The 26,659-nt window shown below is 48.5% G+C and overlaps 1 protein-coding gene across 2 annotated transcripts in view; it reads right to left on the bottom strand.

The window, feature by feature from the left end:
* Window positions 1–26,659, bottom strand: part of Prp8 (pre-mRNA processing factor 8) — a 376,058-nt gene that overhangs the window by 11,661 nt on the left and 337,738 nt on the right. The window contains exons 32-34 of one of the 2 annotated variants that reach the window (XM_075684107.1): window positions 26,062–26,253; window positions 17,513–17,702; window positions 3,287–3,567 (exon numbers count right to left, since the gene is read on the bottom strand). In XM_075684107.1, coding sequence (XP_075540222.1) covers window positions 3,287–3,567; window positions 17,513–17,702; window positions 26,062–26,253 — 663 coding nt within the window. Of the gene's footprint in view, window positions 1–3,286; window positions 3,568–17,512; window positions 17,703–26,061; window positions 26,254–26,659 lie in introns of those variants that run through there. The other variant, XM_075684108.1, reaches the window with a different exon arrangement.

Below are 26,659 nucleotides of genomic sequence, written 5' to 3'. Positions count from 1 at the left end.
AATTCAGAAGAACATTCAAGTCTTCGGCGCCGGCGTGAAGCAAACAAGGGGCGCCCAGCATGGCAAGATGGAAGAGGTTCTTCTGGCATGGTTCAGGGAAGTAAGGGCGGCGGGCGTGAACGTGGACGGGACAGTTGTTCGCGAGAGAGCTGATGAGATAGCACTCTCGTTGGGCATCGAAGATTTTAAAGCTTCGGGCGGGTGGCTCCATCGTTTTAAAACACGGCATGGCCTGTCGTATAAAACCGTTTCCGGCGAAGGGAAGTCTACCGACCAAGATCAGGTCTCCAACTGGCTTTCGACTCTGCCGGCGGTGATTGCTCAGTACCAGCCAAGGGACGTGTTCAACGCAGATGAAGCTGGGTTGTTCATCAATCTTCAGCCCGAGAAAAGTCTCAGCATAAAAGGTGAGATGTGTCAAGGCGGAAAAAAAAGCAAAGAAAGAGTCACCGTATTGTTGTGCTGCAACGCTGATGGAACCGAGAAGCTCAAGCCTACTGTCATTGGCAAATACTGGAAGCCACGCTGCTTTTCGCGTAACCCACGCCTTCCTGTCATTTATAAAGCGAATAAGAAGGCATGGATGACCGGAGCCCTTTTCACAGAGTTCCTCACATTTCTGGATGCCCGGATGCGTGCCGCGAACCGTAGAATTCTTCTGGTTCTCGACAATTGTGCCGCGCACCCTGTCGATACTTCGTGGCTGCAAAACGTAAAAGTAATTTTCCTGCCGCCCAACTGCACCAGCCACTTGCAGCCCCTAGATGCAGGAATCATTAGAAACATGAAATTTCACTTTAGGAGCTTGTTGATCAGACGCTTTTTGGCCAAGATTGACCGGAAAGATGCCAGCTTGAAGGTGGATCTTCTTGATGCCATCCATTTTCTGGCGATGTCATGGGATCGCGTCAAACCTGACACCATCGCCAACTGCTTCAAGAAGTGTGGCTTTTTTTGTGCACCTGGCGATACTGAGGAAAATGGAGATGACGGCGCAGAGATTGACATCCCGGACTGGGGTGACCTCAATGTCGACGCGTCTCCGGAAGAGTTTGTATCGGCGGACGACCAACTGGCGACATGTGAATTGCGCACCGTCCAAGACATCATTGCAGATGTTACCGCTGAAGAGGAGAGCGACGACGATGACAACCAAGACGCCGGAGATTGCAGCAGCGATCGTCGGCCATTAAATACTGACGGTGCTCTCGAAGCTTTGGACGGGCTTCGTGGCTTTGTCGCGTCTGCGGAGCTCAGCGAGGAAACTGCTACTCGTTTTTACGAGTTCCAGAAAAGCTTGCTGCAGGACCTCGAAAAGCAAAAAGTGCAGCGCAAAGTGACGGATTATTTTAAAGTGCTTTAATAAAAGCAAGTTCTGTGCCAAGTATGTATTATTCGCGATCTTTTGGAGTCCGTTTTGGATAATACGATTTTTGGATAATACGTTTTTATTTTCGGTGCCCGTGAGAATCGTATCAACGAGATTCCACTGTAATCAGAAGAATAAGAATGGGCTGGGGTGCCTTTGGCAGGCATTCTCAGATCATGAACAGCAGGTTGCCATTATCCCTCAAGAGAAAAGTGTATAACAGCTGTGTCTTACCAGTACTCACGTACGGGGCAGAAACCTGGAGGCTTATGAAAAGGGTTCTACTCAAATTGAGGATGACGCTACGAGCTATGGAAAGAAGAATGATGGGTGTAACGTTAATGGATAAGAAAAGAGCAGATTGGGCGAGGGAACAAACGCAAGTTAATGACGTCTTAGTTGAAATCAAGAAAAAGAAATGGGCATGGGCAGGACATGTAATGAGGAGGGAAGATAATCGATGGTCATTAAGGGTTAAGGACTGGATTCCAAGGGAAAGGAAGCATAGCAGGGGGCGGCAGAAAGTTAGGTGGGCGGATGAGATTAAGAAACTTCCAGGGACAACATGGCTACAATTAGTACGTGACCGGGCTAGTTGGAGAAGTATGGGAGAGGCCTTTGCCCTGCAGTGGGGGTAACCCGGCTGATGATTATGATGATATAAACAGGACAATCAATGCATTGTCACATGAAGTGCAAAAGCATGTGCTGACTTGCTGCGGAAAACATCCTACATTAAACTCGGAAATGATGGAGACGACTTTAATGCAGCTGCATACTGAAGGCACACGTTTCTACTCCACACATGTGCTCCTGAGATGAAGGCCTTGAGCCTTGTATTTGCTTTGTCATTCGCAAATCTTCTACGAAGAGTCTTGTAGTCCAATGAGCAACATAATTTTTAGAGCCGAGCCATTTAATCGAAATTATAGGAGTGAGCTTACAATTGTACCCATTTTTTTTATTATTATCTTCTTTGCCAACTTCAGATCGAGGATATGGGGTTCATGGGATTGGGTATGTGGCCACTTTCGTTTTGCAAATTAGATGATTTGAGGCCTTTTAGTGCACGTAATAGGACAATGAAAAAGCCATCGAAATGAAGCCTGGAACAATAAAGATGCAAAAAACTAGCGCAAAGCTAAGTGCGGAGCAGTAATAATCCGTAATTAGTCTAAGACGGCCTAAAGAATACCCAGATTGCCAAGTCGATCCCGGAGATAGTGCATTCTAAAGATGTGAGCCAATCCTGAAGATAAGGCAGTCTAAACAAATTACATGGTTACTAATGCGCCCCAGAAATCTTTGCATTTTTTCAACGTTAACAACTGTTGAGTCGCCTTTTTTATTTTAGTGCACGGTGTCATTCATTTTTATTTATGCCAAGTGAGACAAATGACATAATATAAATAGGCAACAAACATGTGCTAGCATATCCTATCATGTCCTTCCCTCCTGCTTGCGGACTGCACATCTTCATCCAAGAAGAACCTCCCGCCATAATGGAGAACTTGGCCAGTATTTCGTAGCAATGCTTTTTCCGCTGCTAATGCCTTTCAGTACTTTTCGTGTTCCTGAGTGGCCGTGTTTGAAGCACTGCCCCGTTTGGAGCCCCTTGACCACTCCAACATACGAAAAGCAGTGAAAGGCATTAGCAATGGGAAAAGGTATCGCTACAAGACACCAGCCCTCATGTGTGAGGTTAAGGATATGATTGAAGGGGTTAAGGCCCCAGAGCAACACAAGTGTTATGAGAGATGCTACAGTGGAAGGCTGCAGATAAACTGTGCAGAGTTCTTTAATGGGTACCCAAGTGTGGCACACAAGCATTTTAGTGTCCAATGAAACTGTAGCCACAGTGGCCAGGATTCAAACCCGCAACCCCATGCTCACCAAGACAAATTAAATGCTGCCCACCTGCAGGTGATGATGACTGTCTTCTCGCCATCCCACGAGGGGTTGTCAGCCATGATGCGGGCATGTGTAGTCACGTCCTGGGGCGATAGCTGAGGCAGCTCGTTGGGCTGCGTGTGCAGCCAGCCCAGAGGTTCCAGCTCACGCAGATGCTCGTGCTGGGGCAGAGCCTGTGGCAGCTGCACTCCTTGGTGGCTGCCACACTGTGGCGCTATCACTATGCACCGAATCTCCTTGACCTGCGGGTTATCCACAGGGCTTGCGCCGTACAGGTAGCCGGCAATCTGTGGAAAAATACCGTCGTTTTTCATATCGGTCATAACCGACTTTAAGCTTAAAGAAAAATAGGCCACATTAGTAAATTATGCTTCAGCAATAGTAAAATGTCCACTGTGACAGGAGGCTTAACAAGACAGAGCAAAAACAGGTGGCAACACTGTCATGTGATGCCACGGACTGACAGTGTGGTATAGTTACTTATCGTGAAAGAGGAACTAAACCCAACAAGTTGTGATCTGCACCATCATGCTGCAAATACAGTATAATACAATAAATTAAGTGACATTACACTGATGTACTGGTGCTGAAGTTCCAGTGCTAAATTCAAAAAGGTTCTACGATATTCACTAATAATGAGTTAAATTGTAGTTTCTAAAGGTTTAGTGCTGCTCTTTAATGCCACATAGGCGCCCACAAAAGAATGCAAGCCTGCCAGCCTGTGAATAAATAATTTATAAAAATCCAGTGGATGGGGTAATTAGCATTCATACTTTGTAGGCTTGCGCCTACATACATATAGCCTATATACATATATACATATTGTTACGGGGAGAAGAGAGGTTTAAACTATATTTACAGGGCATTTACAAGGAAGGCGTCGACTGCCACGCAAGGCATACAAGATGGAAGTAAGTCTGCGTGACATCAGCGAGCGTCGTCGTCTTCTGTACTATCCTCAGCTTCGTCTGTGGCAGTGCTTGGTAACATCGCCCTCGGCAGCGAATATGTCATCCTGGTGCTTGCTAGATCGTTCGATTGGCATCACTTGAGGCGGGGGATGTGGACAACATCGGTGGAAGGCCGAGACATGGTGTGAAGAGGTGTGATTTCATGTGATGTCTGTCACCTGGCGCAAGACACGGTAGGAGCCAAAATAAGGACAAATCATTTTTTTCACAAAGGTCAACTTGCCATGAAGGTGTCCAAAAAAGGACCATATTACCAGGCTCAAGGTGGGCATCATGGTGGCGGGCATTATAAAGTGTCATTGGTTTTCCTGAAAAGTGGCAAGGCGCAGGTGTGCAATCTGGCATGCCTCTACAGCTCTGAAAATGGCGGCATGGACGTATTTTGACAACACGTCAAGAATGGCGGGAAGGAGTGTCAAATGGCAGCATGAGATTTTCTTCCGTACAAGAGATAAAAAACAGAAAAACCAGCAAAGTCATGTCAGGAGAAATTATACGCAAATGTTACGAAGGACAGAACGGAGTCCCAGTTATGATAGTCAGCAGGAACATACATAGCAAGCATATCTTATCTTTGATAGTTCTATTAAGACACTCTGAGAGGCCGTTGGTCTGAAGGTGGTGGGTCATTGCCCACTTGTGTTTCGTAGCACAGGAGTGCAAGAGGTCTTGGATAACCCTTGATATGAAATCGCAGCTCCAGTCTGCAAGGAGTTGTCGAGGAGCGCTGTTGTCAAGTATAAAGTCTTCGAGAAGGAAGTTGGCGATGTCGGCTGCAAGGCTGGTTGGGAGAGCTTGAGTGATTGCGTACTGGGTCGCGTAGTCGGTAGCGAGCTATCCACTTATTTCTACAGGCAGACAGCAGGAAACGGCCAAGAACGTCAAGACCAACCCTACAGAATGGCGCCAGTGGTACGTCAAGGGGTTGACAGCAGCCAGCTGGGAGTACTGGTGGTTTCTTGTGGTGCTGGCATTGCTCACAGGAAGTGATGTAACGGTAGACGTAACGGTAAATACCAGGCCAAAAGAAGTGATGCTGAACACGGTCATGCATCCTAGAGACTCTGAGGTGACCGAGCTAGGAACATTGTGTAGCTGTGCGAGGTCAGTTTGACTCATGTGTGGGGAATAACCAAGAGCTGTTAAAGACCGTCAGGGTGCATGTTGTAGCGGTACAACATGCCTTCCTGCAGCACAAATGAAGTTTCTTAGATTCCTCTCAGTTTGCAAGCTCCCCCGAGCCATGCTTGAGAATGTGACCCCCTTCCGTTTCCACTCAACACGCGGCTCTGCTGTCGCTGTCGGCCTGAAAAACTTGCGCTCGGCAGCTGTTGCGAGAGCCTTCTTCGCCGACCTTTGCTGTGCTGTCACGTTGAAACTTCAGTATCATGGTTAAAGAACTGTTTTCACCTGCGCGGTAAGGGTGAGATAAAGGGCACCCTAATGCAAGATCCCAAAGAATCGAGAGTAACGCTTATTTGGAAGAATGGACAAAACAATATGGAAAAGCTATAATTAGCGATGTTCTGTTCCGCTTCTAGACCGCAATCATGAAATTCTGCACTCTGTTGCCGACACCTGGAGCACCGCACAGACTAGAGCATGGTTTTGCATGTTAGTTTTTAGAATGGTAATTTCAGTCAACACAAACAAGCATTAAATGAAGACAAACTTACTCGAAAGTATGGAGGGAATAGCTACAGAAGAAGAGCTTCTTTATTTGCAATGGTGGCCTTTTCTCTGTTTTCCAGCTGGCGATTCACGTCTCTCACATAAAAATGCATGCGAGTCACAATGACGAAATGCTGTACCTGGCATGCAAAAGTGGCCATATGCTCTGCACATTCAACTCAAGCAAGGTTTAGCGATTCGAGCTAGTTTAGCAGGTCCCGAAAGAACTCCCCCAAAACGGGACCTTCTTTTAAGAAAATAGAAACTGCTTCGTTTGCAGTACTTGTAAACTGTAGCATGTTTTTGGTGGGATGCTTTAGGCACCCTTGCTTGAAGATCTTGTACACCTTAAGGTACGAGTCACTGCCAACAACTGGAACTGGAGAGCTGATATCTTCCATATAGGAAGGGCAAGTTGTGCTCTTGGAGAATTTGTACACCACATAGCCCGAAGAGCAGTACAAGATACTATCATCTACTTCTCGCTTGGAGTAAATGTGGTCACTGTCACTGTCTTTGGGTGTGTCAGCTTCAGTAGTTAACTTGAGCATTCTGGACTCTATCAATTCATGTAGGCGAGCTTGCTTCCAACGGTATGCTTCTCCCGATTTCTTCAGTGTGTCTTGAACACCCACAAGCACAGCACTCGGTGCACCCTCCACACTTCCACGCAAACCTCTCTTTAGAGGTGTGTAGAGACTAAGCAGTCGGAATATTTCAATAAAGTTCACACTTGAAAATGTACAGCTCACTACTTAGATTACGCAGCGGCGACAATGGGAAGGGACTACGCCGGTCGGACAAACAGCATGAAGAGTGCCACCGCGTGGCAGGCACCAAAAGAGGGACTCCGCACGCCGCAGCTTTCAAACTGAAAGGAATCCCAAAACGTTAGCACAAACATACGCAGAGAAGAGGAAGGTGTCTCGGAAGTTAGCCGGAGAATGAGGTCTCGCAAGCAGAAGTTGTGGCGTTGCTCATCTCCAATGTTCTAAAACGCAGTAAGTGACAGCACGCAGGTAAATTCACCGCTGTCAGGAAGCTCCGGTGGGTCTACTGGATGGCCCGGCAAGTAACCAGCATCGTTCCTACAATCAGCAACTCTTACGTACAAGTGTGTACGAGTACTCTAGGAGTCGTAGAGCTCACCGACCGAGACGTCCAGTAGGATCCTTTAGGGATGAAAACCAGCATAAGGCATGATGGTTGGTGATAGCTCTCAATTGCTGGCCGTACAAGTAGGGGTGAAATGTACCCACTGCCCAAACGAGGGCAAGGCCCTCGCATTCAGTAATGGAGTAATTGCGCTCCGCTTGGGACAGAAGACAGCTAGCATACACAATAACATGGTGGCAACCTTGCTGGCACCGAGCCAAAATAGTGCCAATTTCATGACTGCTGGCATTTGTTAGAACTTGTGTTGGAGCGGTCAAGTCAAAATGAGGGAGAAATGGTGGTGAAGTGAGCCGCACGGTAAGCTCAGTGAGTGCCGTAGCTTGTTTAGGACCCCAGACAAAAACCGTATTCTTCTTGATAAGTTCTGTGAGACGATGTGCAACGTTAATGAAATCGCATACGATCCGGTGAAAGTATGAGCAGAGGCCCACAAAGCTTTGAATGTCGTTGGCACAAGTCGGCATGGGGAAATTCTTGACGGCACGAACTTTCTCGGGATTGAAGCGGACATCGGAAGAATCAATGAGGTGTCCAAGCACAGCAAGTTGCCAGCGGCCAAAGTGACACTTGGATGAATTGAGCTGACGCCCAAGGCTTGCGGAAAACAGAAAGAATTGTCGAAAGACGCTACTCTACAACGGTCTGAATAAGGGATTTTGTTTCGTGGGAATCGTCTAGGGCCCGAACCTCGGGAGTAACTGGAGATGCAGCTTCAATTTTCCAGTGGACAATGCACATAAAACTGTCAAATGCAGCTGGCATAGGTAGGGGACGGAAATCCTCGCAGGTAGATATGGCAGCCGTGTTAGGAAGGCGAGAAATGTGGTGGGCAATGCGACGGCTTTTGGCTTCTTTGAAGCAGCAGCATTCAGTACCTCTGGCCCTGTCGAAGAGTTCTTGAGGACAAGAAGTGTAAATGCATCGTCAGCTATTCCTTTGAGGACATGTGCACCCTTTTCCATTTTCGGCATCTTGTCGTCAACCTTGCGACAAAGTGCAAGCATGTCCTGAATATATGTCACATAGGACTCAGTGCAAGTCTGAACTCGGCAAGCAACGTCTTTCTCTGCAGCACCTTGGCGGCCAAGAGACTTGTCAAACGAATCAGTGAGCTTTTGTTTGCACAAGTCCGAGCTGGTGAGTTCCTCTTTAGGGGTCTCAAGCCAGACGTCTGCTGTTCCCACAAGGTGAAGACCAGGTTAGCGAGCATGATGGTCTGGTCTCAGTGATTGCTTGCACTCAGCCGTTCGCATAGTTGAAACCAATCTTTAACATGTGTGTCACCTGTTCTCGAAAAGGTGTCAGGGTCGTGCAGTTGTGCCAGGATGACGGTGGGAATGGGTAGTGACATGCCCGAAGCATTCTCACCTTGAGCTGGCATTGCCGATGCAGCCAAGGAGTGCCCGCTGCGTAAATCCGTTGTACGTCTGGGAAAGCCCGCAGCCTCCACCAAAATTTTATGGGTGAAGAGAGGTTTAAAATATATTCACAGGGCATTTACAAGGCATTTACTTGCATACAAGGCATAAAAGATGGAAGGCAGTCCATGCAACACCAGTGAGTGCCGTCGTCTTCAGTACTGTCCTCAGCTTCGTTTCTGGCAGCGCTTGGCAACAACATTTTCGAATGTTCGATTGAATATTATGCTGTTTGATATTTGCTTAAACTCGAATATCACAATTCAAAATATTCAAGTTGAACAAATATTGATTTAGGAACGTATATTCAATAGCTTAAGTTTCGATGCGCATTCGTTGCCATAAGATGGCTCAAAGCCAACACAAGCCAAAGACATGAATTCATCTACAGTGGCCCATTGACTTTTGCACTTCCTTGATCATTCAAGTATCAATCTATCAGTATCACCAACTTTTTTTCTTGAACCAGTGAATGAAGGAAAGAAAACAAGAGGTGAAAGGCAGAGAGGTTAACGAGATTAAGCATCCAGATGGCTACTCGGCAAGGGGGATGAGTAAAGGCAGAGAACATAACAAAAGAGAATATTAAGGAAAAAAAAGAGGAACGCATCAGTTTGCACATACTATAGTTTTTAATGAGTCCCGTTTTCTTTCAAAAAAGCACAAGCACGCTAGTGCTTTTAAAGCAGTTCGTGCCTACGTCGGCTGGGATCAAGGGCCAAGAATTCTGGCTTCCATAAGGGGACAGTTGTTAATCTTGTCGAGCGTGGTGCTGAGGACTTTGTGCATTAAAACGATGACAATCGCACAGAAGGCACGCTATCCTCTTTTTGCAGCCACAAATTTTCCCAACCTGGACTTGTGGCTATTCTGATGAAGTAGGTGTATGGCATGGTAGAAGCTACTCCAACCCATAGGCAACAAATGAGAGCTACCTCCCTGCCATGGTAAGCCATGTGGAAGGCGCAGCTTCAGAGGAGGACCCAGCGAACAAAGGCGCTGGTTTTTAGAGTCTGCTGAATTTTATTGGGCCAACGTAAGCTTGTGAGCAAGCACATGGAGCTTTACCACTGCATCTGTTCTTGACATCAGGATAGCAACACGATCGGCACAGCTATGTGAAGTTAGAGCGGCTGCGTCTGCTTGCTCGTTTACAAGGATACCACAATGAGTTGGCAAACATTGAAATACTGACACGTGTACTTGTTTATCTTTCATTGGATGACTGTGTTTCACTGCCTAACAAATGTTATCGCTTAGCACAGGACGCACATGCATGTATTGGAAGTTTCTACAATGTTATCGATGGTTCTATCCGCCATCTGTTGTCACCGAACCTTGTGTGAGCCGATTGCACAGGTGCACAATGCAAATTGCGCACTTTCCAGAAGACAAGTGGGAACCAGCGATTATTCTGATACCTTCGATGACTCATGTACGAAAGCAGACACAATTGCCCCGCAGATAAGATTTTGACGATTGCCGACAGTGTTTGCCACTTTCGCTGGGCATTGAGTGTAACTTGCTTTTGTGGGCACAAGTTTGCCCAATAAAAAGTTAGTTTCGTCATTCACAGCTTTGCTGCTTTCGTCACCGTCCCTACCACGTAACAATACGACGTCATGTCCTTTCTCAACTGCCTGATGGTAATTTTCCTGTGCGTCCCTGACAAGTCGCTCGTGGGGTCCATGGCGTAATGCAGAGTGAAACTCTGCAAGGTGGCCATGGAATCACAGAAGATGGACCATTTCTTGGGCATTTCCTGACTGATCAATTGAATTGTTGCATGCAGAGCTGCAAGTTCAACAGCCGTCACTTATGTCAAGTGTGATGTCCTGAACTTTATCACCGTAGATTTTGCTGGGACAAATACTTCAGCTGCTGAAGTGGAGTGCATGACTGGCACATCAGTGTACATATTGACACGCAGTAGCGATGGTGAACAAGGCAGCAAAACTGTGATTAACGAAAATAGCGTCTTATTGGGCGAACTTGTGTCCTCAAAAGCAGGCTACACTAAAAGAACAACGATAGTGGTGAACACACTCCGCGATCGCCGAAAATCTGATCAGCGGGTGAAGCACGTCGGCTTGTATACATCAGACATCGAACGTTCCAGAGTAATCGCTGGGATCTGCGTGTGTTCCAGAAAGTTCTACATCATTTGCGTTGCACAATGAAATCAGATTACACAAGGTTCGCTGACAACAGACAGCGGACAGAACCATCGATAACTTTCGAGAAATTTTTGGTACATGCAAGCGCGTCCTGTGCTGTGCGATAACATTTGTTAGATGGTGAAACGCGGTCACCTGATGAAGATAAACAAGTACACTTGTCAATACCCCCCCCTCTTAAAAAGCATCATCCCGATGCTACAAACATAAGAGAGCGAAACATAAAAGGACACTTATTAAATGTAACAAAACAATGAAAAGAAATAAAATCCAAAGTAACAGTAAAAAAAAAGGGAAGTCCAAAGGTCAGAAACGCAAAATCCCAAAGTTCATTAGCGCTGGTAAAATGGCTTGTCACACAACATGGACTATTTCAGGTCGTGAGCGCGCTGTGATAGCGAAATGCCATCTGGTACAACCTCACAGTCGAGTGTGCCAATGAGTCGGATGACCTTGTAGGGTCCGAAATAGCGGCGTAAAAGCTTCTCACTAAGTCCTCGTCGGCGTATTGGGGTCCAAACCTAAACGCGGTCGCCGGGCTAGTACTCGACGTAGCATCGTCAAAGATTGTAGTGTCGGCCGTCGGTCCTCTGCTGCTGCTTGATCTGCAGGCGTACGAGCTGTCGGGTGTCTTCAGTGTGCTGGAGATGGGTGGCGAAGTCAAGATTCTCTTCGTTGGTGACATGCGGCAGCATGGCATCGAGAGTCGCCTGCCGTAGGTTCATGCTGCCAACCAGCTTGGATGGCGTGATCTGTGTTGTTTCTTGCAGCTCCGTGTTGTAAGCGAACGTTACGCATGGCAGTACGGCATTTCAGGTATTGTGTTCAACGTTGACGTACATTGCCAGCATGTCGGCAAGGGTCTTATTCAGGCACTCCGTAAGACCGTTCGTCTGCGGTTGGTAGGCAGTTGTCCTCCTGTGGCTTGTCTGCCTGTATTGCCGAATGGCTTGGGTGAGCTTCGCTGTAAAGGCTGTTCCTCTGTCAGTGATGAGGACTTCTGGGGAGTCATGTCGCAGCAGGATGTTCTCGACGAAGAATTTCGCCACTTCGGCTGCGTTGCCTTTTGGCAGAGCTTTCGTTTTAGCAAAGCGGGTGAGGTAGTCCGTCGCCACGGCGATCCACTTATTTCCGGTTGTTGACATCAGAAATGGTCCCAACAAGTCGATCCCGATCTGCTGAAATGGTCGGCAAGGAGGCTCGATTGGCTGTAGTAATCCCGCTGGCCTTGTTGGTGGTGTCTTGCGTCGCTGACAGTCTCGGCATGCCTTGATGTAACAGGAAATGTCGGCGGTCAGGCGTGGCCAGTAATACTTTTCCTGTATCCTCGATAGCGGCTGAGAGAATCCGAGGTGCCCAGTGGTTGGGTCGTCACGTAGGGCGTGCAGTATTTCTGGATACAGCGCTGAGGGAACAACAAGAAGGTAGTTGGCGCGGATTGGTGAGAAGTTCTCCTTTACGAGAACAAAGGCAATCCTTGCTTAAATGCCTTAAGGACAACGTCGCTGTGCCCTTCCAAATACTCGACGAGGCATTTTTAGCTCCGGGTCTGCTCGTTGCTGTTCAGCGAAGTCTTCTGCGTTTATTATTCCAAGGAAGGCATCATCATCCTCGTCATCTCGCAGCGGTGGTTCAATGGGGGGCGCGTGATAGGCAATCGGCATCACAGTGTTTTTGTCTGGACTAGTAGGTTACAGTTATGTCGTATTATTGTAGTCTGAGGCTCCACCACGTCAGCCGTCCCGAAGGGTCCTTTAAGTTCGCTAGCCAATACAACGCATGATGGTCGCTGACGACTTTGAATGGCCTGCCATATAGGTAAGGGCGGAATTTCGCTGTAGCCCAAATGATGGCGAGGCATTCCTTTTCGGTTGCAGAATAATTATCTTTTGCTTTTGACAGCGACCGGCTAGAGTAAGCTATCACCCGCTCAAGTCCGTCTTTCCTCTGGGCTAGGACGGCACCGAGGCCTAGCGTAAGCTATCACCTGTTGAAGTCCGTCTTTCCTCTGGACTAGGACGGCACTGAAGCCTAGGCTACTGGCGTCAGTATGGATTTCAGTATTGGCGTCCGTGTCGAAATGAGCAAGTACTGGAGGAGACTGCATGCGTTGTTTGAGTTCTTGAAATGCGTTGGTCGGCCTGCGGCGTTTCGCACTTGAACTTGACATTACATTTAGTTAAATGTGCCGGCGGCTCAGCGATGCGTGAAAAGCCTTTGACAAAGTGCCTGTAGTAGGCACACATGCCAACGAATCGACGCACTACCTTCTTGTCGATGGGCTGCAGGAACATTGTGATGGCAGCTGTCTTCTGCGGGTCAGGGCGGACTCCAGATTTACTGATGACGTGGCTGAGAAACAGAAGCTCGTCGTAAGCGAAGCGGCCCTTTTCCGGTTTCAGAGTGAGCCCTGATGACTTGGTGGCCTCTAGTACTGTTGTAAGCCACCTAAGGTGATCATCAAAATTTCTGGCGAAGACGACGACGTCATCCACGTAAACAAGAAAGGTCTGCCACTTCAATCCTGCTAACATTGTGTCCATGACGTGCCAGAACGTTGCAGGCGCCGAGCACAGTCCGAATGGCATGACCTTGAAGTCGTAGCAGCCGTCTGGCGTGATGAAGGCAGTCTTTTCGCGATCTCTCTCGTCGACTTCTATTTGCAAATAGCCAGACTTGAGATCCATCGACGAGAAGCATTTAGCATTGCAGAGCCGATCCAATGCGTCGTCTATCTGTGGAAGGGGGTACACGTCCTTCTTTGTGATCTTGTTTAGTCGATGATAATCGACGCAGAAATGTAAGGTTCTGTCCTTTATCTTCACCAAGACAACAGGAGATGCCCACGGGCTTTTCGACGGCTGGATGATGTCGTCGCGCAGCATTTCGTTGACTTGTTCTCTTATAGCTTCACGTTCTCGCATTGAAACTCTGTAAGGGCTCTGGCGGAGTGGTCGAGCACACTCCTCGGTTATTATGCGATGCTTTGCGACTGGTGTTTGTCGAATCCTCGATGATGTCTAAAAGCAGTCTTTGTCTCGTCGGAGCAGACTTATGAGCTGTTGCTGCTTAATCATGGGGAGACTTAGATTTATGTCGAAGTCTGGCTCGGGAACTACATTCATAGGGGTAGATGCGGCAGGATCCGAGAGGACAAACGTATTGCTCATTTCCAGAATTTCCTCTATGTATGCGATTGTCGTGTCCTTGTTGATATGTTTGAACTCCTGGCGGAAGTTTGTCAGCATTACTTTTGCTTTCCCTCCGTGCAGTCGAGCGATCCCTTTTGCGACGTCAATTTCACGGTTAAGCGGTAGACGCTGGTCGCCTTCGATGACGCCTTCTATATCTGCAGGTGTTTTGATACCGATGGAAATAACAATGCTGGAGAGAGGTGGGATGCTCACTTGATCTTTAAGTACACTCAAGGCGTGGTCACTACGTAAGCTCACTGGCATAGGTATCGCTTGATCTTCCGACAGTGTTATTGACTTCGACTTTAAATCGATGCCTGCACCATGTTGGAGCAGGAAGTCCATGCTGAGAATGACGTCTCGTGAACACTGTTGGAGGATAACGAAGGTGGCAGGGTAGGTCCGGTCATGAAGCGTAATTCTTGCCATGAAGATTCCAGTTGGCGTTATTAGGAGTCCTACAGTGGTCCGAATTTGGGGGCCTTCCCACACAGTCTTAACTTTCTCGAACTTGGCGGCGAAGGGTCCACTCATGACGGAGTAGTTGGCTCCTGTGTCTACTAATGCGGTGACCGCGCGGCCACTGAGAAGCACATTGAATTTGGTGGTTCTTTGTCTTGTGTTGCAGTTAGCTCTCGGCATCGGATCGCGGCTGGTACGTCGCGGCATCAGGTCCTTGGTCGGTGCGTTCTTTGCTTCCAGGCATCATCGGGGTGGTGGTATGTCGATGTGTTGTCGTCACGATACTCTCTTCGGTGTCTTCGTGGGCGGCGGAGGATCTTCGTCATGTCGACGAACAGCAACCGCACCTCCATCGGTTGCTGCTTTTAGTTTTCTGGACATGGACTTGCAGAACGGCAGCGGGCTTTGCCAGTGTATGCTTGGCGGTGCGTGGACAGGTAGCGGCCAGGTGGCAGCTAAGTAATCGGTGATGTCACATGGGCACTCCCCAAGCTGTGGACGCAGCGTGTTGACAGCGAACCCTCTCAGTCCAAAGTCGCGGTATGGGCATTGGCGGCACACATGGCCGGCTTCTCCACAGTGATATCAGAGCGGGTGGTTGTCGGGGACTCACCAAATGTCAGTCTTTCTCGCATAGCTGCGCTGGGCGACGGCTGAGCATGTTGGCGGCAGCGATGGAAGACAGAATTGCGGCGTTACAGGGCCCTGGCGCGATCGCGCAAGGGGGACCCTGACGGCGGGCGACGGCGACGTAGGTGATCGTTTCCAGCTGGGGCTGTGGCGATGACGGTTGCACTTCAGTAACCCCATGTGATCGCTGAACCTTCTCTTTGATGATGTAGGCGGTTGAGGCCACTTGAGGCTGCGACCTAGGGAAGGGCTTCTGCAGTTCCTCACGCACAATGACTTTGATGGTCTCTTGAAGGTTGTCAGAACCCAGTCCTTGAATGGCACACTGTGGCATGAGCACTTGTTGGTTATATTGCCAAGTGCGCATTTCCAGAGTTTTCTTGATAGTTGATGCCTCTGTACAAAACTCAGCTACGGTTTTGGGCGAGTTGTGAATTAGGCCAGCGAAAAGTTCTTGCTTGATGCCCCGCATCAAGAAGCAGACTTTTTTCTCCTCCAACATTTCCGGGTCGGCGTGCTGGAAAGGACAGGCCATCTCCTCCGTGAAGATCGCTATGGTCTCATTGGGAACCTGTACTCAGGTTTCTAGTAGAGCTTGGGCGCACTCTTTATGCACGACGCTTGTGAATGTTTGCAGGAAGCCGCTACAGAACAGCTTCCACGTTGTCAGGGTCGACTCCGGTTCCCAAACTGCGTTCTGGCAGTGTCGTCTAAGGCGAAGTATACATGCCGCAGCTTGTCGTCAGAGTCCCAGTTATTCAAAGTTGCAATTCGTTCATAGGTCTCCAGCCAGGTTTCTGTGTCTTCAGACGATGATCCATAGAAGGTCGGTGGCTTCCTGGGCTGTTGCAGAACGATGGGGGACGCTGCAGCTGCCATTGGGGTTGTCAAGGCCAGGATCTTTTTGGTTGTCTCAGGTAGAAGTCTGTACTCCGGGGGCAGCTGTTGTAGCTGGCGGTTTGCTCAATGATCCGGGACGATGTTGGTGTTGTCTTTGCGGTCCGGGCTTGGATCACGGCTTGTCGTATCATGTGGTAGTGATGGTGAAGAAAGGAAAATTGTGAATGGCAAAACTACTGTTTTATTGGGTCAACTTGTGCCCACAAAAGCAAGTTACACTCAAAGCACAGCAAGAGCGACGAACACGGTCGGTGAAATCTGATCTGCCGGTCAAGTGCATCGGCTTTTATACACGAGCCATTGAATGTTATAGAGTAATCGCTGGTGCCAGTGTGTCTTCCAGAAAGTTCTACACCTTTCACGTCACGCACACATGCAATGAGATTACACAAGGTCTAGTGACAACAGACAGCAGATAGAACCATTGATAACATTCCAGAAACTTCCGATACATGCAGGCAGTCCCACACTGAGCGCTAACATTTGTTAGACGGTGAAAAGCACTCGCCCGAAAAAGAGAAGCAAGTCCATGTGTCAATATTTAGCAGCATCTAAGTCGCGGAAAATGTATTGGAGCGCTGCAGGGCAGGAAAAGAGCCGGCACCCGTGCCCACCACTGCGAACCTGCCAGTGCAGCACAACCTCAGATGCCACGTTTTTTTTTTAACACACTGCACTCAGCCTTGCAGGGCTTTTTTCTATGTTGCTGAGTGACAGTGATAAATTTGGTATCATTGTAGTCACATTGTAATGATCTACATGGTGATACCATTTATGTTTGTCTAGCACCATTTCAGAAATTACTATCCTAAATTCGTGAGGAGGAAAAACTAAGGAAAATAGTAGGGTAAATGCTGGTCTGTTTTCATATCTACACACTGCTTTCAAATCAATAAATATAACAGCACCCTTAGAGCAAGCCTTTGGCATTGGGGCCATGCACTCACTTTTTTGCGCCTAGCAAGACAAAATTGTCAAAAAGCTTCAACAAGGTATGGATGAAATTTGTTTCAAACTTTATTACCTATTGAACTGATGCAGCTATCAAAAAACAAATTATACATTTGAAATAACTGAAAAACCCATAAAGACAACTTTCATTCTGATTGAACCAAAAATAAAACCAAACATTTTAAACACAGTTGTTTGAGTTGTTTCAGTGGCAGGTGGCGGTGCCACAAGAAAGATTAAGAAGTGCACAGATTTCAAAAACCGGGCGTTAACAAAGTCGGCTGCAACTTATTATATTTTTCCTTCCAGAAATTATTTTGCGCCACCTGCAAACAAAATTTGCTTTGCCATAAGTGATACCATGTAGGATTCCGTATTTCACTGTAGCAGGAGAATACTTATAGCAATAAAACATGACCAACCAAATTATAGATAGATTTACTTTGTTGCATATCTCGAAACCCTTTGTTGAGGGTCGACTGTAGCTGTCTTGCACTTGCAAATCATAAACATAGTTGTATGTTTTAGCATTGTCTTTCACGTGGGAACCAGTGCAGCAAAGTGAATGGAAGGAGCCCAATGTTCTTTTTAAGAAAAATTGGGTGCCCCTTAGCAGCGCATTTTTCTACCCATGAAAATGCCTTTCCTTCTGTGGGGGCATGCACATTGTGTGGCAACCAACCTGTGTCCTCAAATCTGAGATGATGATAAACTTCTTGAGGATGTTCTTGGGAAGGATGTAGGTGTAGCCAGCCTCCTTGATATCGTCAGAGGAAACGTAGATGTGGTTGGTACGCAGGTGCAGGTTCGTTGCCGAGATGGCTCGTACACGCCATTCGGTCTTGGAGGCAAAAGATTGTGTTTCATAGTTGCTGCAACAAAGAAAACAAAATTATATGCCATCACTTTTTTCGCTCGTACTGGCGACTATCTGTTCACGTACAGTCGCCGACCGTTTATTCAGACCTCACGGGGACTGCAGAAATGTCCGAATAAACAGGTGTCCGAAAAAGCAGATTAAGAAAAAAAAAATGAAATCCTTTATTTCCACACGCTTGTTCGGGCTCGGCAGTAGGCTTGAAGAAATCGTGAATGCGCCGTTGCATGCTGTTCCGTTTACGCACAGTCAGATAAGCCTGAATCTCGGAGAGGGTCGTACGGTCACTATAGGTGGCTGAAAGCACAGTCACTGTTTGTGCACACTCCCCATCCGACGGCAGCGTAGCACATCGTGCGTCATCTTCCGACTCGGAGTCATCGTCCGGCGGTGCAGCAGAAACCTGACGAATGATCTCGCCGTCGTCGAGTTCTGCGCGTGTCAGTACAGCAGTGTCAGCACCTGTGAAACTGTCAAATGAGACGGTGTCCCGGAATCGCAATACAACCACTACGCAGGTCTCGGCAGAACATTTTCCGCGTCAGTAGGGAGCACATCAGAAGGCGACAAATCTTAGGCCTCCCGGCACCCGCTTGCCGGCATTCCCCAGCGAAGTCTGCGCGGGCACTGTCAGTGCCATTAGACACTTGACGCGATGTTTCCACATGCCGCGTTGGATCACCAAAACCTCGACACAGCACACAAAGCAAACACCACCATGCCGACACCAGTCGCACAAACGAAAAATGTAGCCTGCTTCGCAGCGTCGTGCGTGAAGAAACAAATCAACTGCAGGATTGTCTTGACATGGCTTACTAAGCTGAAACTGGAACTGCTGTAGAGCCACTCTATCGAACTAGGCAGAAACGATGATGATGAGCGGGGATTTCCAGTAGCGCCACTTCGTGGGGCAGCAAGGAGGCTCTGTTCAAAACAAAAACGGCATTCAGCAAGTCGAAATATGCGCCGGTCATAGTCGGTGCATGATGCTCTCGATCGAGTTGGCTCAAGGAGTGTCCGAAAAATCAGACGAGAGGTTGCAACGTGTCCGAACTTTGGGCAGTTGTTATACATTATGGTCTATGGGGAGATTGGCGGTGCCGTGAAGCTGACCGAATAATCGGGCATGTCCGAATTTTTGGAGTCCGGAAAATCTGTCGGCGACTGTAAACTGTACGTGGCAATTGTGTTATTTTCTAAAATTTAATAACAGAAAAAAAATGCAAAAACTTCACATTTCTTTGTTTCTTTCTGTACAGGAACAGAAACTGGAGCAAAAGCTTAGTAGCCTGACAAAGGCCTTTGCTCCATATACAGTGTGGCATGCAGGCCAGCATACATACTTTGGAAAAGAGAGATAGAGAGAGAGAGAGAGAGAGAGAGAAATAACTGCATATACGAACATATTTCAACACAGCAAGAAAAAAGCATAAGAAGAATAAATAGTTTGGCAAGTTCGTACGTGTTTCCAACATGTGAAATTGATAAAACTGCTAACTGATACAGCAGTGTCACAGCTTTTTTTCGAATTCTAACTAGAGGATGCAAAGTATCAGGAAAACCCAGTTTCTTCGCTCCCTGTGGCAACATGACCAAACTGAAGATGCGGCACCATGGCGACATAATAAACTACCGACAAACGTTTTTTCGACCTATTAAGCTCGTTATAAACGAGCTCAATAGTTCACATACAACCACATACCTACTTTCAAAAGCACTTGAAAGGAATCCAATAAAAGCAACATAACTTGTGCACCTGATTTTTGCCTTTGAAAACTGAAAGAAGCTAGCAATGTATGTGCGCCAGTTAGCATTTGGCTGTAGAGGATGAGCTCTCGCTGTTGCTGCCTGAAAAGCTTTGAGTCTCGTGAGGTGCTTTTCGCTCAAGCTTAATGTCCTTCTATTGTCTGTCTGTTGTGCTGTCTTTTTCAACAAGCCGATCATCCAACTTTGCAAACTGTAGTGTGGCACAGTCCAAGTAAAGAAAAGTAGGCAGTTTTGCTGGGTTAGCTCCACTTGCGAAACATGTTTTAAAAGAGATGTGCCAAAGTTATCTTTTCTCTGCTCCCACCTACCGTATTTATTCGCGTATAACCCGCACCAAAATGTGAAAAAACGCGTTTAAAAAGTGGGGGTGCGGGTTATCTGCGAATTTTTTCCTTGGGAGGGGGGGGGGGGGTCGGCTTCACCGCAATGTGCGGCAGCCTCCCCGTGTAGTCCGCCATCCCCATCGTCATCGACGCTTGTCAAGCCGATGAAGGGCCAACGAAAGGCCAGCATTTTGAGCCTCGCGTTAGGCGCTGTTTAGTGTACTTACCCCAGTTTGCACTGTTTGCCTGCTTTGTTTTGGCATCATGAGTGCGACTCGACGGCAGTGTTTCACAGCGAAAGAGAAGCTAAAGATTATAGCCGCTGCCGAAGAAATCGGCAACAGAGCTGCTGCAAGACAGCATGACGTCGACGAGTCGTGCATTCGCGACTGGAGGAAGAAAAAAGAGAGTCTCGAAGCAACGAACCGGAACAGGCGAGCGTTTCGGGGTCCGAAGACTGGCGCGTACCCCCACCTCGAGACGCAGCTTGCGAAGTTCATTGAGGAGCAGAGAAGTCGTGGCCACGCTGTTTCGACTGAGATGACGCAAATGGAAGCCCTGAAGTTGGCCCGGGAATTGAACATTCCACGTGAGTTTCGTGCAAGCCGTGGATGGCTTCAGCGCTTCATGCGAAGACATGGATTTTCTATGCGGAGGCGAACAACCATGTGCCAGCGGCTTCCTGAAGCCTACGAGGAAAAGTTGTTGAACTTTCAACGATATGTGATCGCACTTCGGAAGGAGCACAGCTATTTGTTGTCTCAGGTGGGAAATGCTGATCAAACACCTGTGTACTTTGAGATGCCGATGGACACGACCATGGAAAAAAAGGGCTCCAAATCAGTCAGCGTGCTGACCGGCGGAAATGCCAAGCTGCGCTGCACAGTCATGCTATGCGCTTTGGCTGACGGCACGAAACTGCGCCCGTATGTGATTTTCAAACGCAAGACGCTACCTAGCATTCCACTGCCCCCAGGAATCGTTGTGCGTGCAGAAGAAAATTCGTGGATGAACAGTGGCCTAGTCGGTGACTGGCTTCGAGTAATCTGGGAGCGAAGACCAGGTGCCTTGCTGGCACGCCGGTCGATGCTCGTACTAGATTCCTTCAGAGGCCACTGCACTGATGCGGTGAAGGCTCGCCTTGCCGAGACCAGCACCGACCTCGTCATAATACCTGGCGGCATGACGTCCATGCTACAGCCACTCGACGTGTGCCTGAACAAGCCGTTCAAGGCACACGTGAAGCGGCTGTATGCCCAGTGGATGGCCGACGGCATGTACGCCCTCACACCGACGGGACGCGTGCGAAGGCCTGAGATTCCATTGCTGTGCCAGTGGATCGTGGATGCGTGGAAAGCGATACCGGCCGATTTGGTGCGCAAAAGCTTTAAAAAATGTGCGATCAGTAATAGTCTGGATGGTTCCGAGGACGACTACGTCTTTGAGAGTGGCGATGAAGCCTCGGATGCAGTAGTGAGAGCGGCGACGATTAAGAATCGGATAACCAGTGACGTGGTGGCGGTCGTTTGAATAAATGTTCTGAAAACGAAATGATCACTGAGTGTGAGTTGCATCTTTCTAGCGCTCATTTCTTTTTTTTTTTCAGGTAAACGTGCGGGTTATACGCGAGTTTTTTTTTTTTTTTTCCGCCGAGTTCAAAGTTAGGGATGCGGGTTATACGCAGGGGCGGGTTATACGCGGGTAAATACGGTATATTTTCCTATATGGTTGTACAGTGCAGTCCGTTTATACTAATACCACAAATAACGGCTATAACGATGAGTCGACTTAGGAGTATAAATTTATACATTAGGGCTCTAACAAAAAATAGAACCTCATTCATACAGTTTGGGGGGAAGAAACGAAAAAAGTATACTAACTGGGAAAACATACAACCTAAAGTAAAGAAAAAACTTGGTACAGTCGCTGACCGATTTTCCGGACTCCAAAAATTTGGACATGCCCGATTATTCGGTCAGCTTCGCGGCACAGCCATTCCCCCCATAGACCATAATGTGTAACAACTGCCGAAAGTTCGGAAACGTTGCAACCTCTCGTCTGATTTTTCGGACACTCCTTGAGCCAACTCGATCGAGAGCATCATGCACCGACTATGACCGGCGCATATTTCGACTTGCTGAATGCCGTTTTTGTTTTGAACAGAGCCTCCTTGCTGCCCCACGAAGTGGCGCTACTGGAAATCCCCGCTCATCATCATCGTTTCTGCCTGGTTCGATAGAGTGGCTCTACAGCAGTTCCAGTTTCAGCTTAGTAAGCCATGTCAAGACAATCCAGCAGCTGATTAGTTTCTTCGCGCACGACGCTGCGAGCAGGCTACGTTTTTCGTTTGTGCGACTGGTGTCGGCACAGTGGTGTTTGCTTTGTGTGCTGTGTCGAGGTTTCAGTGATCCAACGCGGCGTACGGAAACATCGCGTCAAGTGTCTAATGGCGCCGACAGTGCCCGCGCAGACTTCGCTGGGGAATGCCGGCAAGCGGGTGTCGGGAGGCCTAGGATTTGTCGCCTTCCGATGTGCTCCCTACTGACGCGGAAAATGTTCTGCCGAGACCTGCGCAGTGGTTGCATTGCGATTCTGGACACCGTCTCATTTGACAGTTTCACAGGTGCTGACACTGCAGTACTGACATGCGCAGAACTCAACGACGGCGAGATCATTCGTCAGGTTTCTGCTGCTCCGCCGGACGATGACTCAGAGTCGGAAGATGACGCACAATGTGCTACGCTGCCGTCGCATGCGGAGCGTGCACAAACAGTGACTGTGCTTTCAGCCACCTATAGTGACCGTACGACCCTCTCCGAGATTCAGGCTTATCTGACTGCGCGTAAACGGAACAGCGTGCAACGGCGCATTCACGATTTCTTCAAGCCTACTGCCGAGCCTGAATAATCGCGTGGAAATAAAGGATTTCATTTTTTTTTCTTAATCTGCTTTTTCGGACACCTGTTTGTTCGGACATTTCCGCAGTCCCCGTGAGGTCTGAATAAACGGTCGGCGACTGTACACTGAACTGTAGTTGACATTATGTAATGCGAAACGAGAATTGTTGCAGCCTGAAATGCCAATGTGTGCCTAGTTTATGGGTGTTCTCATTCATTGGCTTTCACATGCTTACGTTAGTGTTCCTCGAATTCAGTCTACGTCAGCAGCTTCATCGGGCGGGGCGTCATGCCAGAAGTTTTCATATGCCCGCTCGGCGAGAATCACTGCGACACGAGACGCCGATGCACATAGAGCTGGTGGGGCCTTCAAGTGCCTTGAAGCACACTTCATCCTTTTTGATTACAAAGTGTTGCAAGACAGTGACGGGAAACCGAAATGAAATGGAGCTGGTGGGCAATGCAAGAATACATTGCTGCCAGAGTGAAACATCATGCTTACTTTGCGCCACCTGCAGGAGAGAAGGTGCTTGTGTTATTGTCTATTAGGAGCATGGAGTACGCTTCCAAAGGCACTATGCCACACGCGCTGTGAAACAGATAGGTTGAAGATGCTTATCACAGTAGGGCTGGGTGCGATAGCTGTGAATGCGATGTGCGACAACCTGTGAAATTTGCTGATGCCGGAAGAGCTGATGCTGATGTGTGCCAGCAGTATTGTGTGACAGGTGTGGGTGTGTAATGCGGAGAAGTTGCTGTGGCAGGTGCCTACTGATCCTGGTTACACATGCCTTGAGCCTTTTCTTGTTCACGTGGTATCTGGCAGCCGGAAAACATATCATACGATCACAGTTTGTGTTACAACGCTATTGAGGGCGAGGACTTACGGATTCGCCATCTGTTCGAAGCGCCTCCCTTGCGTAGTATGAGGGATAATGCGGCGTGCACCTCATAGGTTTGGCTTAGGACGCTTAAAGGAACACCACACGGCAGCCCTGCTGTACATTTCTGTAAGTACTCTCAAAACAATGGAACTTTATTAGTGTCGAAATAATAATCTTGGGCAAACTGAAAGCCCAGAATCGTTTACAAATGCTATCTCTTTACCAAATACAGTGGAACCCCGTTCATACGTTTTTCACCGGACCGGGGAAAAAAAACGTAACAGCCGGGAAAACGCAACAGTGAGGAAAGCTCCGAAAATGAATGAAAAAAAGTGCAGCTTCAACTATAGACAATTTATTTCCACAGAGTGCGCTTAGGACCTAAAAAAAAGTCCAGAATTGTGGCTTGCCGTTTCTTTCGCTCGCTAGAAATCACCACACGTTTCTCAATAGCCTGGAAGGCCGCATTGCTGTCAGCGTCGCTGTGAGGTGCGACGTACCTGCGGAGGAGGTCCAGAGCCGCAACGGCTTTTCGAAAGCTACGATTTGGCAACTCCCCGGCATCATGCGGCTCGTGCATCGCAGTCTGCGACTTCACTCGCGACTGAGATCCCAACGATCTCGGCGATGCTCTGACACTCTGACGTCCCGACAACAACATCCACGGCGACGTAGTCGTCGTATGTGACTGCCATTTTGGCTTTTGGCGAGTTTTGGCCGGGCTTGGCTATGGAGCTGGCTGCAAGAAGCCGCACGCCAATTCGATGGCGGCCTCTCGAACTGGCGTGCGGCTTCTTGCAGCCAGTTCCATAGCCAAGCCCGGCCAAAACTCGTCAAAAGCCAAAATGGCGGATGGAGCGCGTTGCCTACTTTAGCCCAGGCGGGTTCGGGGGGCTAAGTTGCGACGTATCATGCGGGAACGTTTTCACAGCTACGACGTAACAGCGAGGTTCCTTATACATTGGATCCTATGGAAGCTATGCCGGGACCGGATGAAAACGACGTAGCAGCCGGGAAAACGCAGCAGTGAGGAACGTAACAGCGGGGTTCTACTGTATGTACAGTGAAAGCCACTGCGTGTGGACACTGCGATGGAGTCTCCTGAACCGGCTTCTTGCGTGAAAGGTCGGCAATCGCTGAGTGTAAGCTATGTGAAATACAGTGGAACCCCGGTTATATGTAACCTGGTTTTGCGACAACCCGAGTTTTACGACGAATTAGTGCAGTCCCGGCGAAGTCCCCATAGAAGCAATGCATTAAAAACCCCGGTTATCCGACACAATTTTACACCTGACCCGCATTACATGACAACACTTGCGAAGCGCGTTCGTTTCTCTCTCCCCTACCAGCAGCTGCCCATAATGCTCGCTGTGCTGAAATAGCGCTATTTCTCTTCCACAATCACTTTCTCCCACACTTCTCGGCGGCGTCGCCTCTCGTCGTGCTGGGGAAGTGTTTCTCTCCTTCCAGTTTCCCAGCAGCAGATTGCCGACAAGGTAGTGGGGAGAGGCCTAGGTTTATCGCACATGTTCGTCGTCATAATCCAAGCGACCAGTGTGCAGCAGAGGTTTTGAGATTGTGGGGATGCGTGACTCTCACGCGTCCCCTGATATGTTGTTTTCCCCGCATAGCTCCCGCCTCCTGTAATTCGGCTTCGCCGCATGGCCTGGGGCCTGTGGCGGTCGGTGTGGTTGAAGCGCGGTACGAGAGATGGCGCGAATGTTGCGCTGCTAATGCCGCCTCACGGCAGGGTTACACGGGCGTGTAAAGGAGAAGGCTCTTCCTCTTTGGCTGCGGGTCGGCGAGCACCACAGACCACCCGTGCATACACCAATCCATGCTTCTGCGAGACGGTCTCGCGTGGCCTCCTTCGAACGCGCCACCGTTCACGTGACCGTACGTGCGAACGACCAGGTGGTGGGATCCAGCATGGGGCAAACATATTCGCTCTATCCGGTCGCGGTGAGTCGGACTTCTGCGATTTGTCGTGCGCCCATCGGCATGTTTTGTGAATAGCAACTCGGCTAGCAGGCATTAGTCTATGAAAAGTTCAATAAATGCCCTTGTGATTGCTTGCATTACTCTGCTGTCGTTCCTTTGTTCCAAGAGCATGGGTGAGAACCCCACAACTTCTCACTGCTGGTCTCCACAGACTCTGCACATACTTACTTCGCTGATACACTGCTATACTGCTGAGTCTAGCAATGACCATGGCTGATAAACGGGAATGAAGTCGCACTCGCTGCACAGGTTCGTGGTCATGCCCTACAGGAAACCGGTCCGGTGCTATAACCAGTTACGTTATAAGTGGACTGTACTGTATTTATGAAAATTCCACTATACACGGTCTTCTACATTGTGTACGAGCATGAACGTGGTTCTCCGGAAACTGTCTGCCCAGGAAAACTTGCTAAATGTGTCTGGCACCATAAAAACACTGTATGTGAAGCCCCAAGAAATCTATAGGCTGCACAATGACATACCTGGTTGTGGAGGTGATTATCTCATCACCGTGCTTGTTCACAGTGCGGGTAGTGGTGGCTGTCAGCTGAGACTGCTCCTTGGTCTGCTTCTCAATCTCGGCAATCTGTTGCCGCTGAGCTGATGGGGCTGAGATCTCCATGCCGAGGATGATGTCACGAATCTCCGATTGTGTCAGTGAGGCCACATTTACGCTGCAAAGAGCGATATTCATGAGAGTCTGCACAGTACTACTACTAAAATCAAATAAAGTTATAGTGAGCTCGGGCACAGCAAGCCATGCTTTATCATGAGCATGCAAAACTTCTGTTGAATTCGGCAAATCACACTAGGGCACCCTGAGGCTACGATGATAGGATGAAAAGGCATCCCGGTATACACCGGTGCGATTTACTGAATTGATCATTATTTAGCTATATTTATGCAAAATCATCCGTTTCAAGGCCAATTTGGCCCCTTCTTCAAGGGTAGCTCTGCTGTGCTGTGGGCTCTGCTGTGGGCAACACTACAGGGTTTAGGCTAAGATTACTTGTGATGCAAGTAACCACACCTTGAAGAACATTTAAGGTCTTAAGGTGTGGTTACAGGGAACCGATTTGC

This window comes from Dermacentor variabilis, chromosome 3 (genome assembly GCF_050947875.1).
Source record: "Dermacentor variabilis isolate Ectoservices chromosome 3, ASM5094787v1, whole genome shotgun sequence".
NCBI lineage: Eukaryota > Metazoa > Arthropoda > Arachnida > Ixodida > Ixodidae > Dermacentor > Dermacentor variabilis.
The sequence above is the reverse complement of the archived record's forward strand: the minus strand, read 5'-3'. Positions and strand labels throughout refer to the sequence as shown.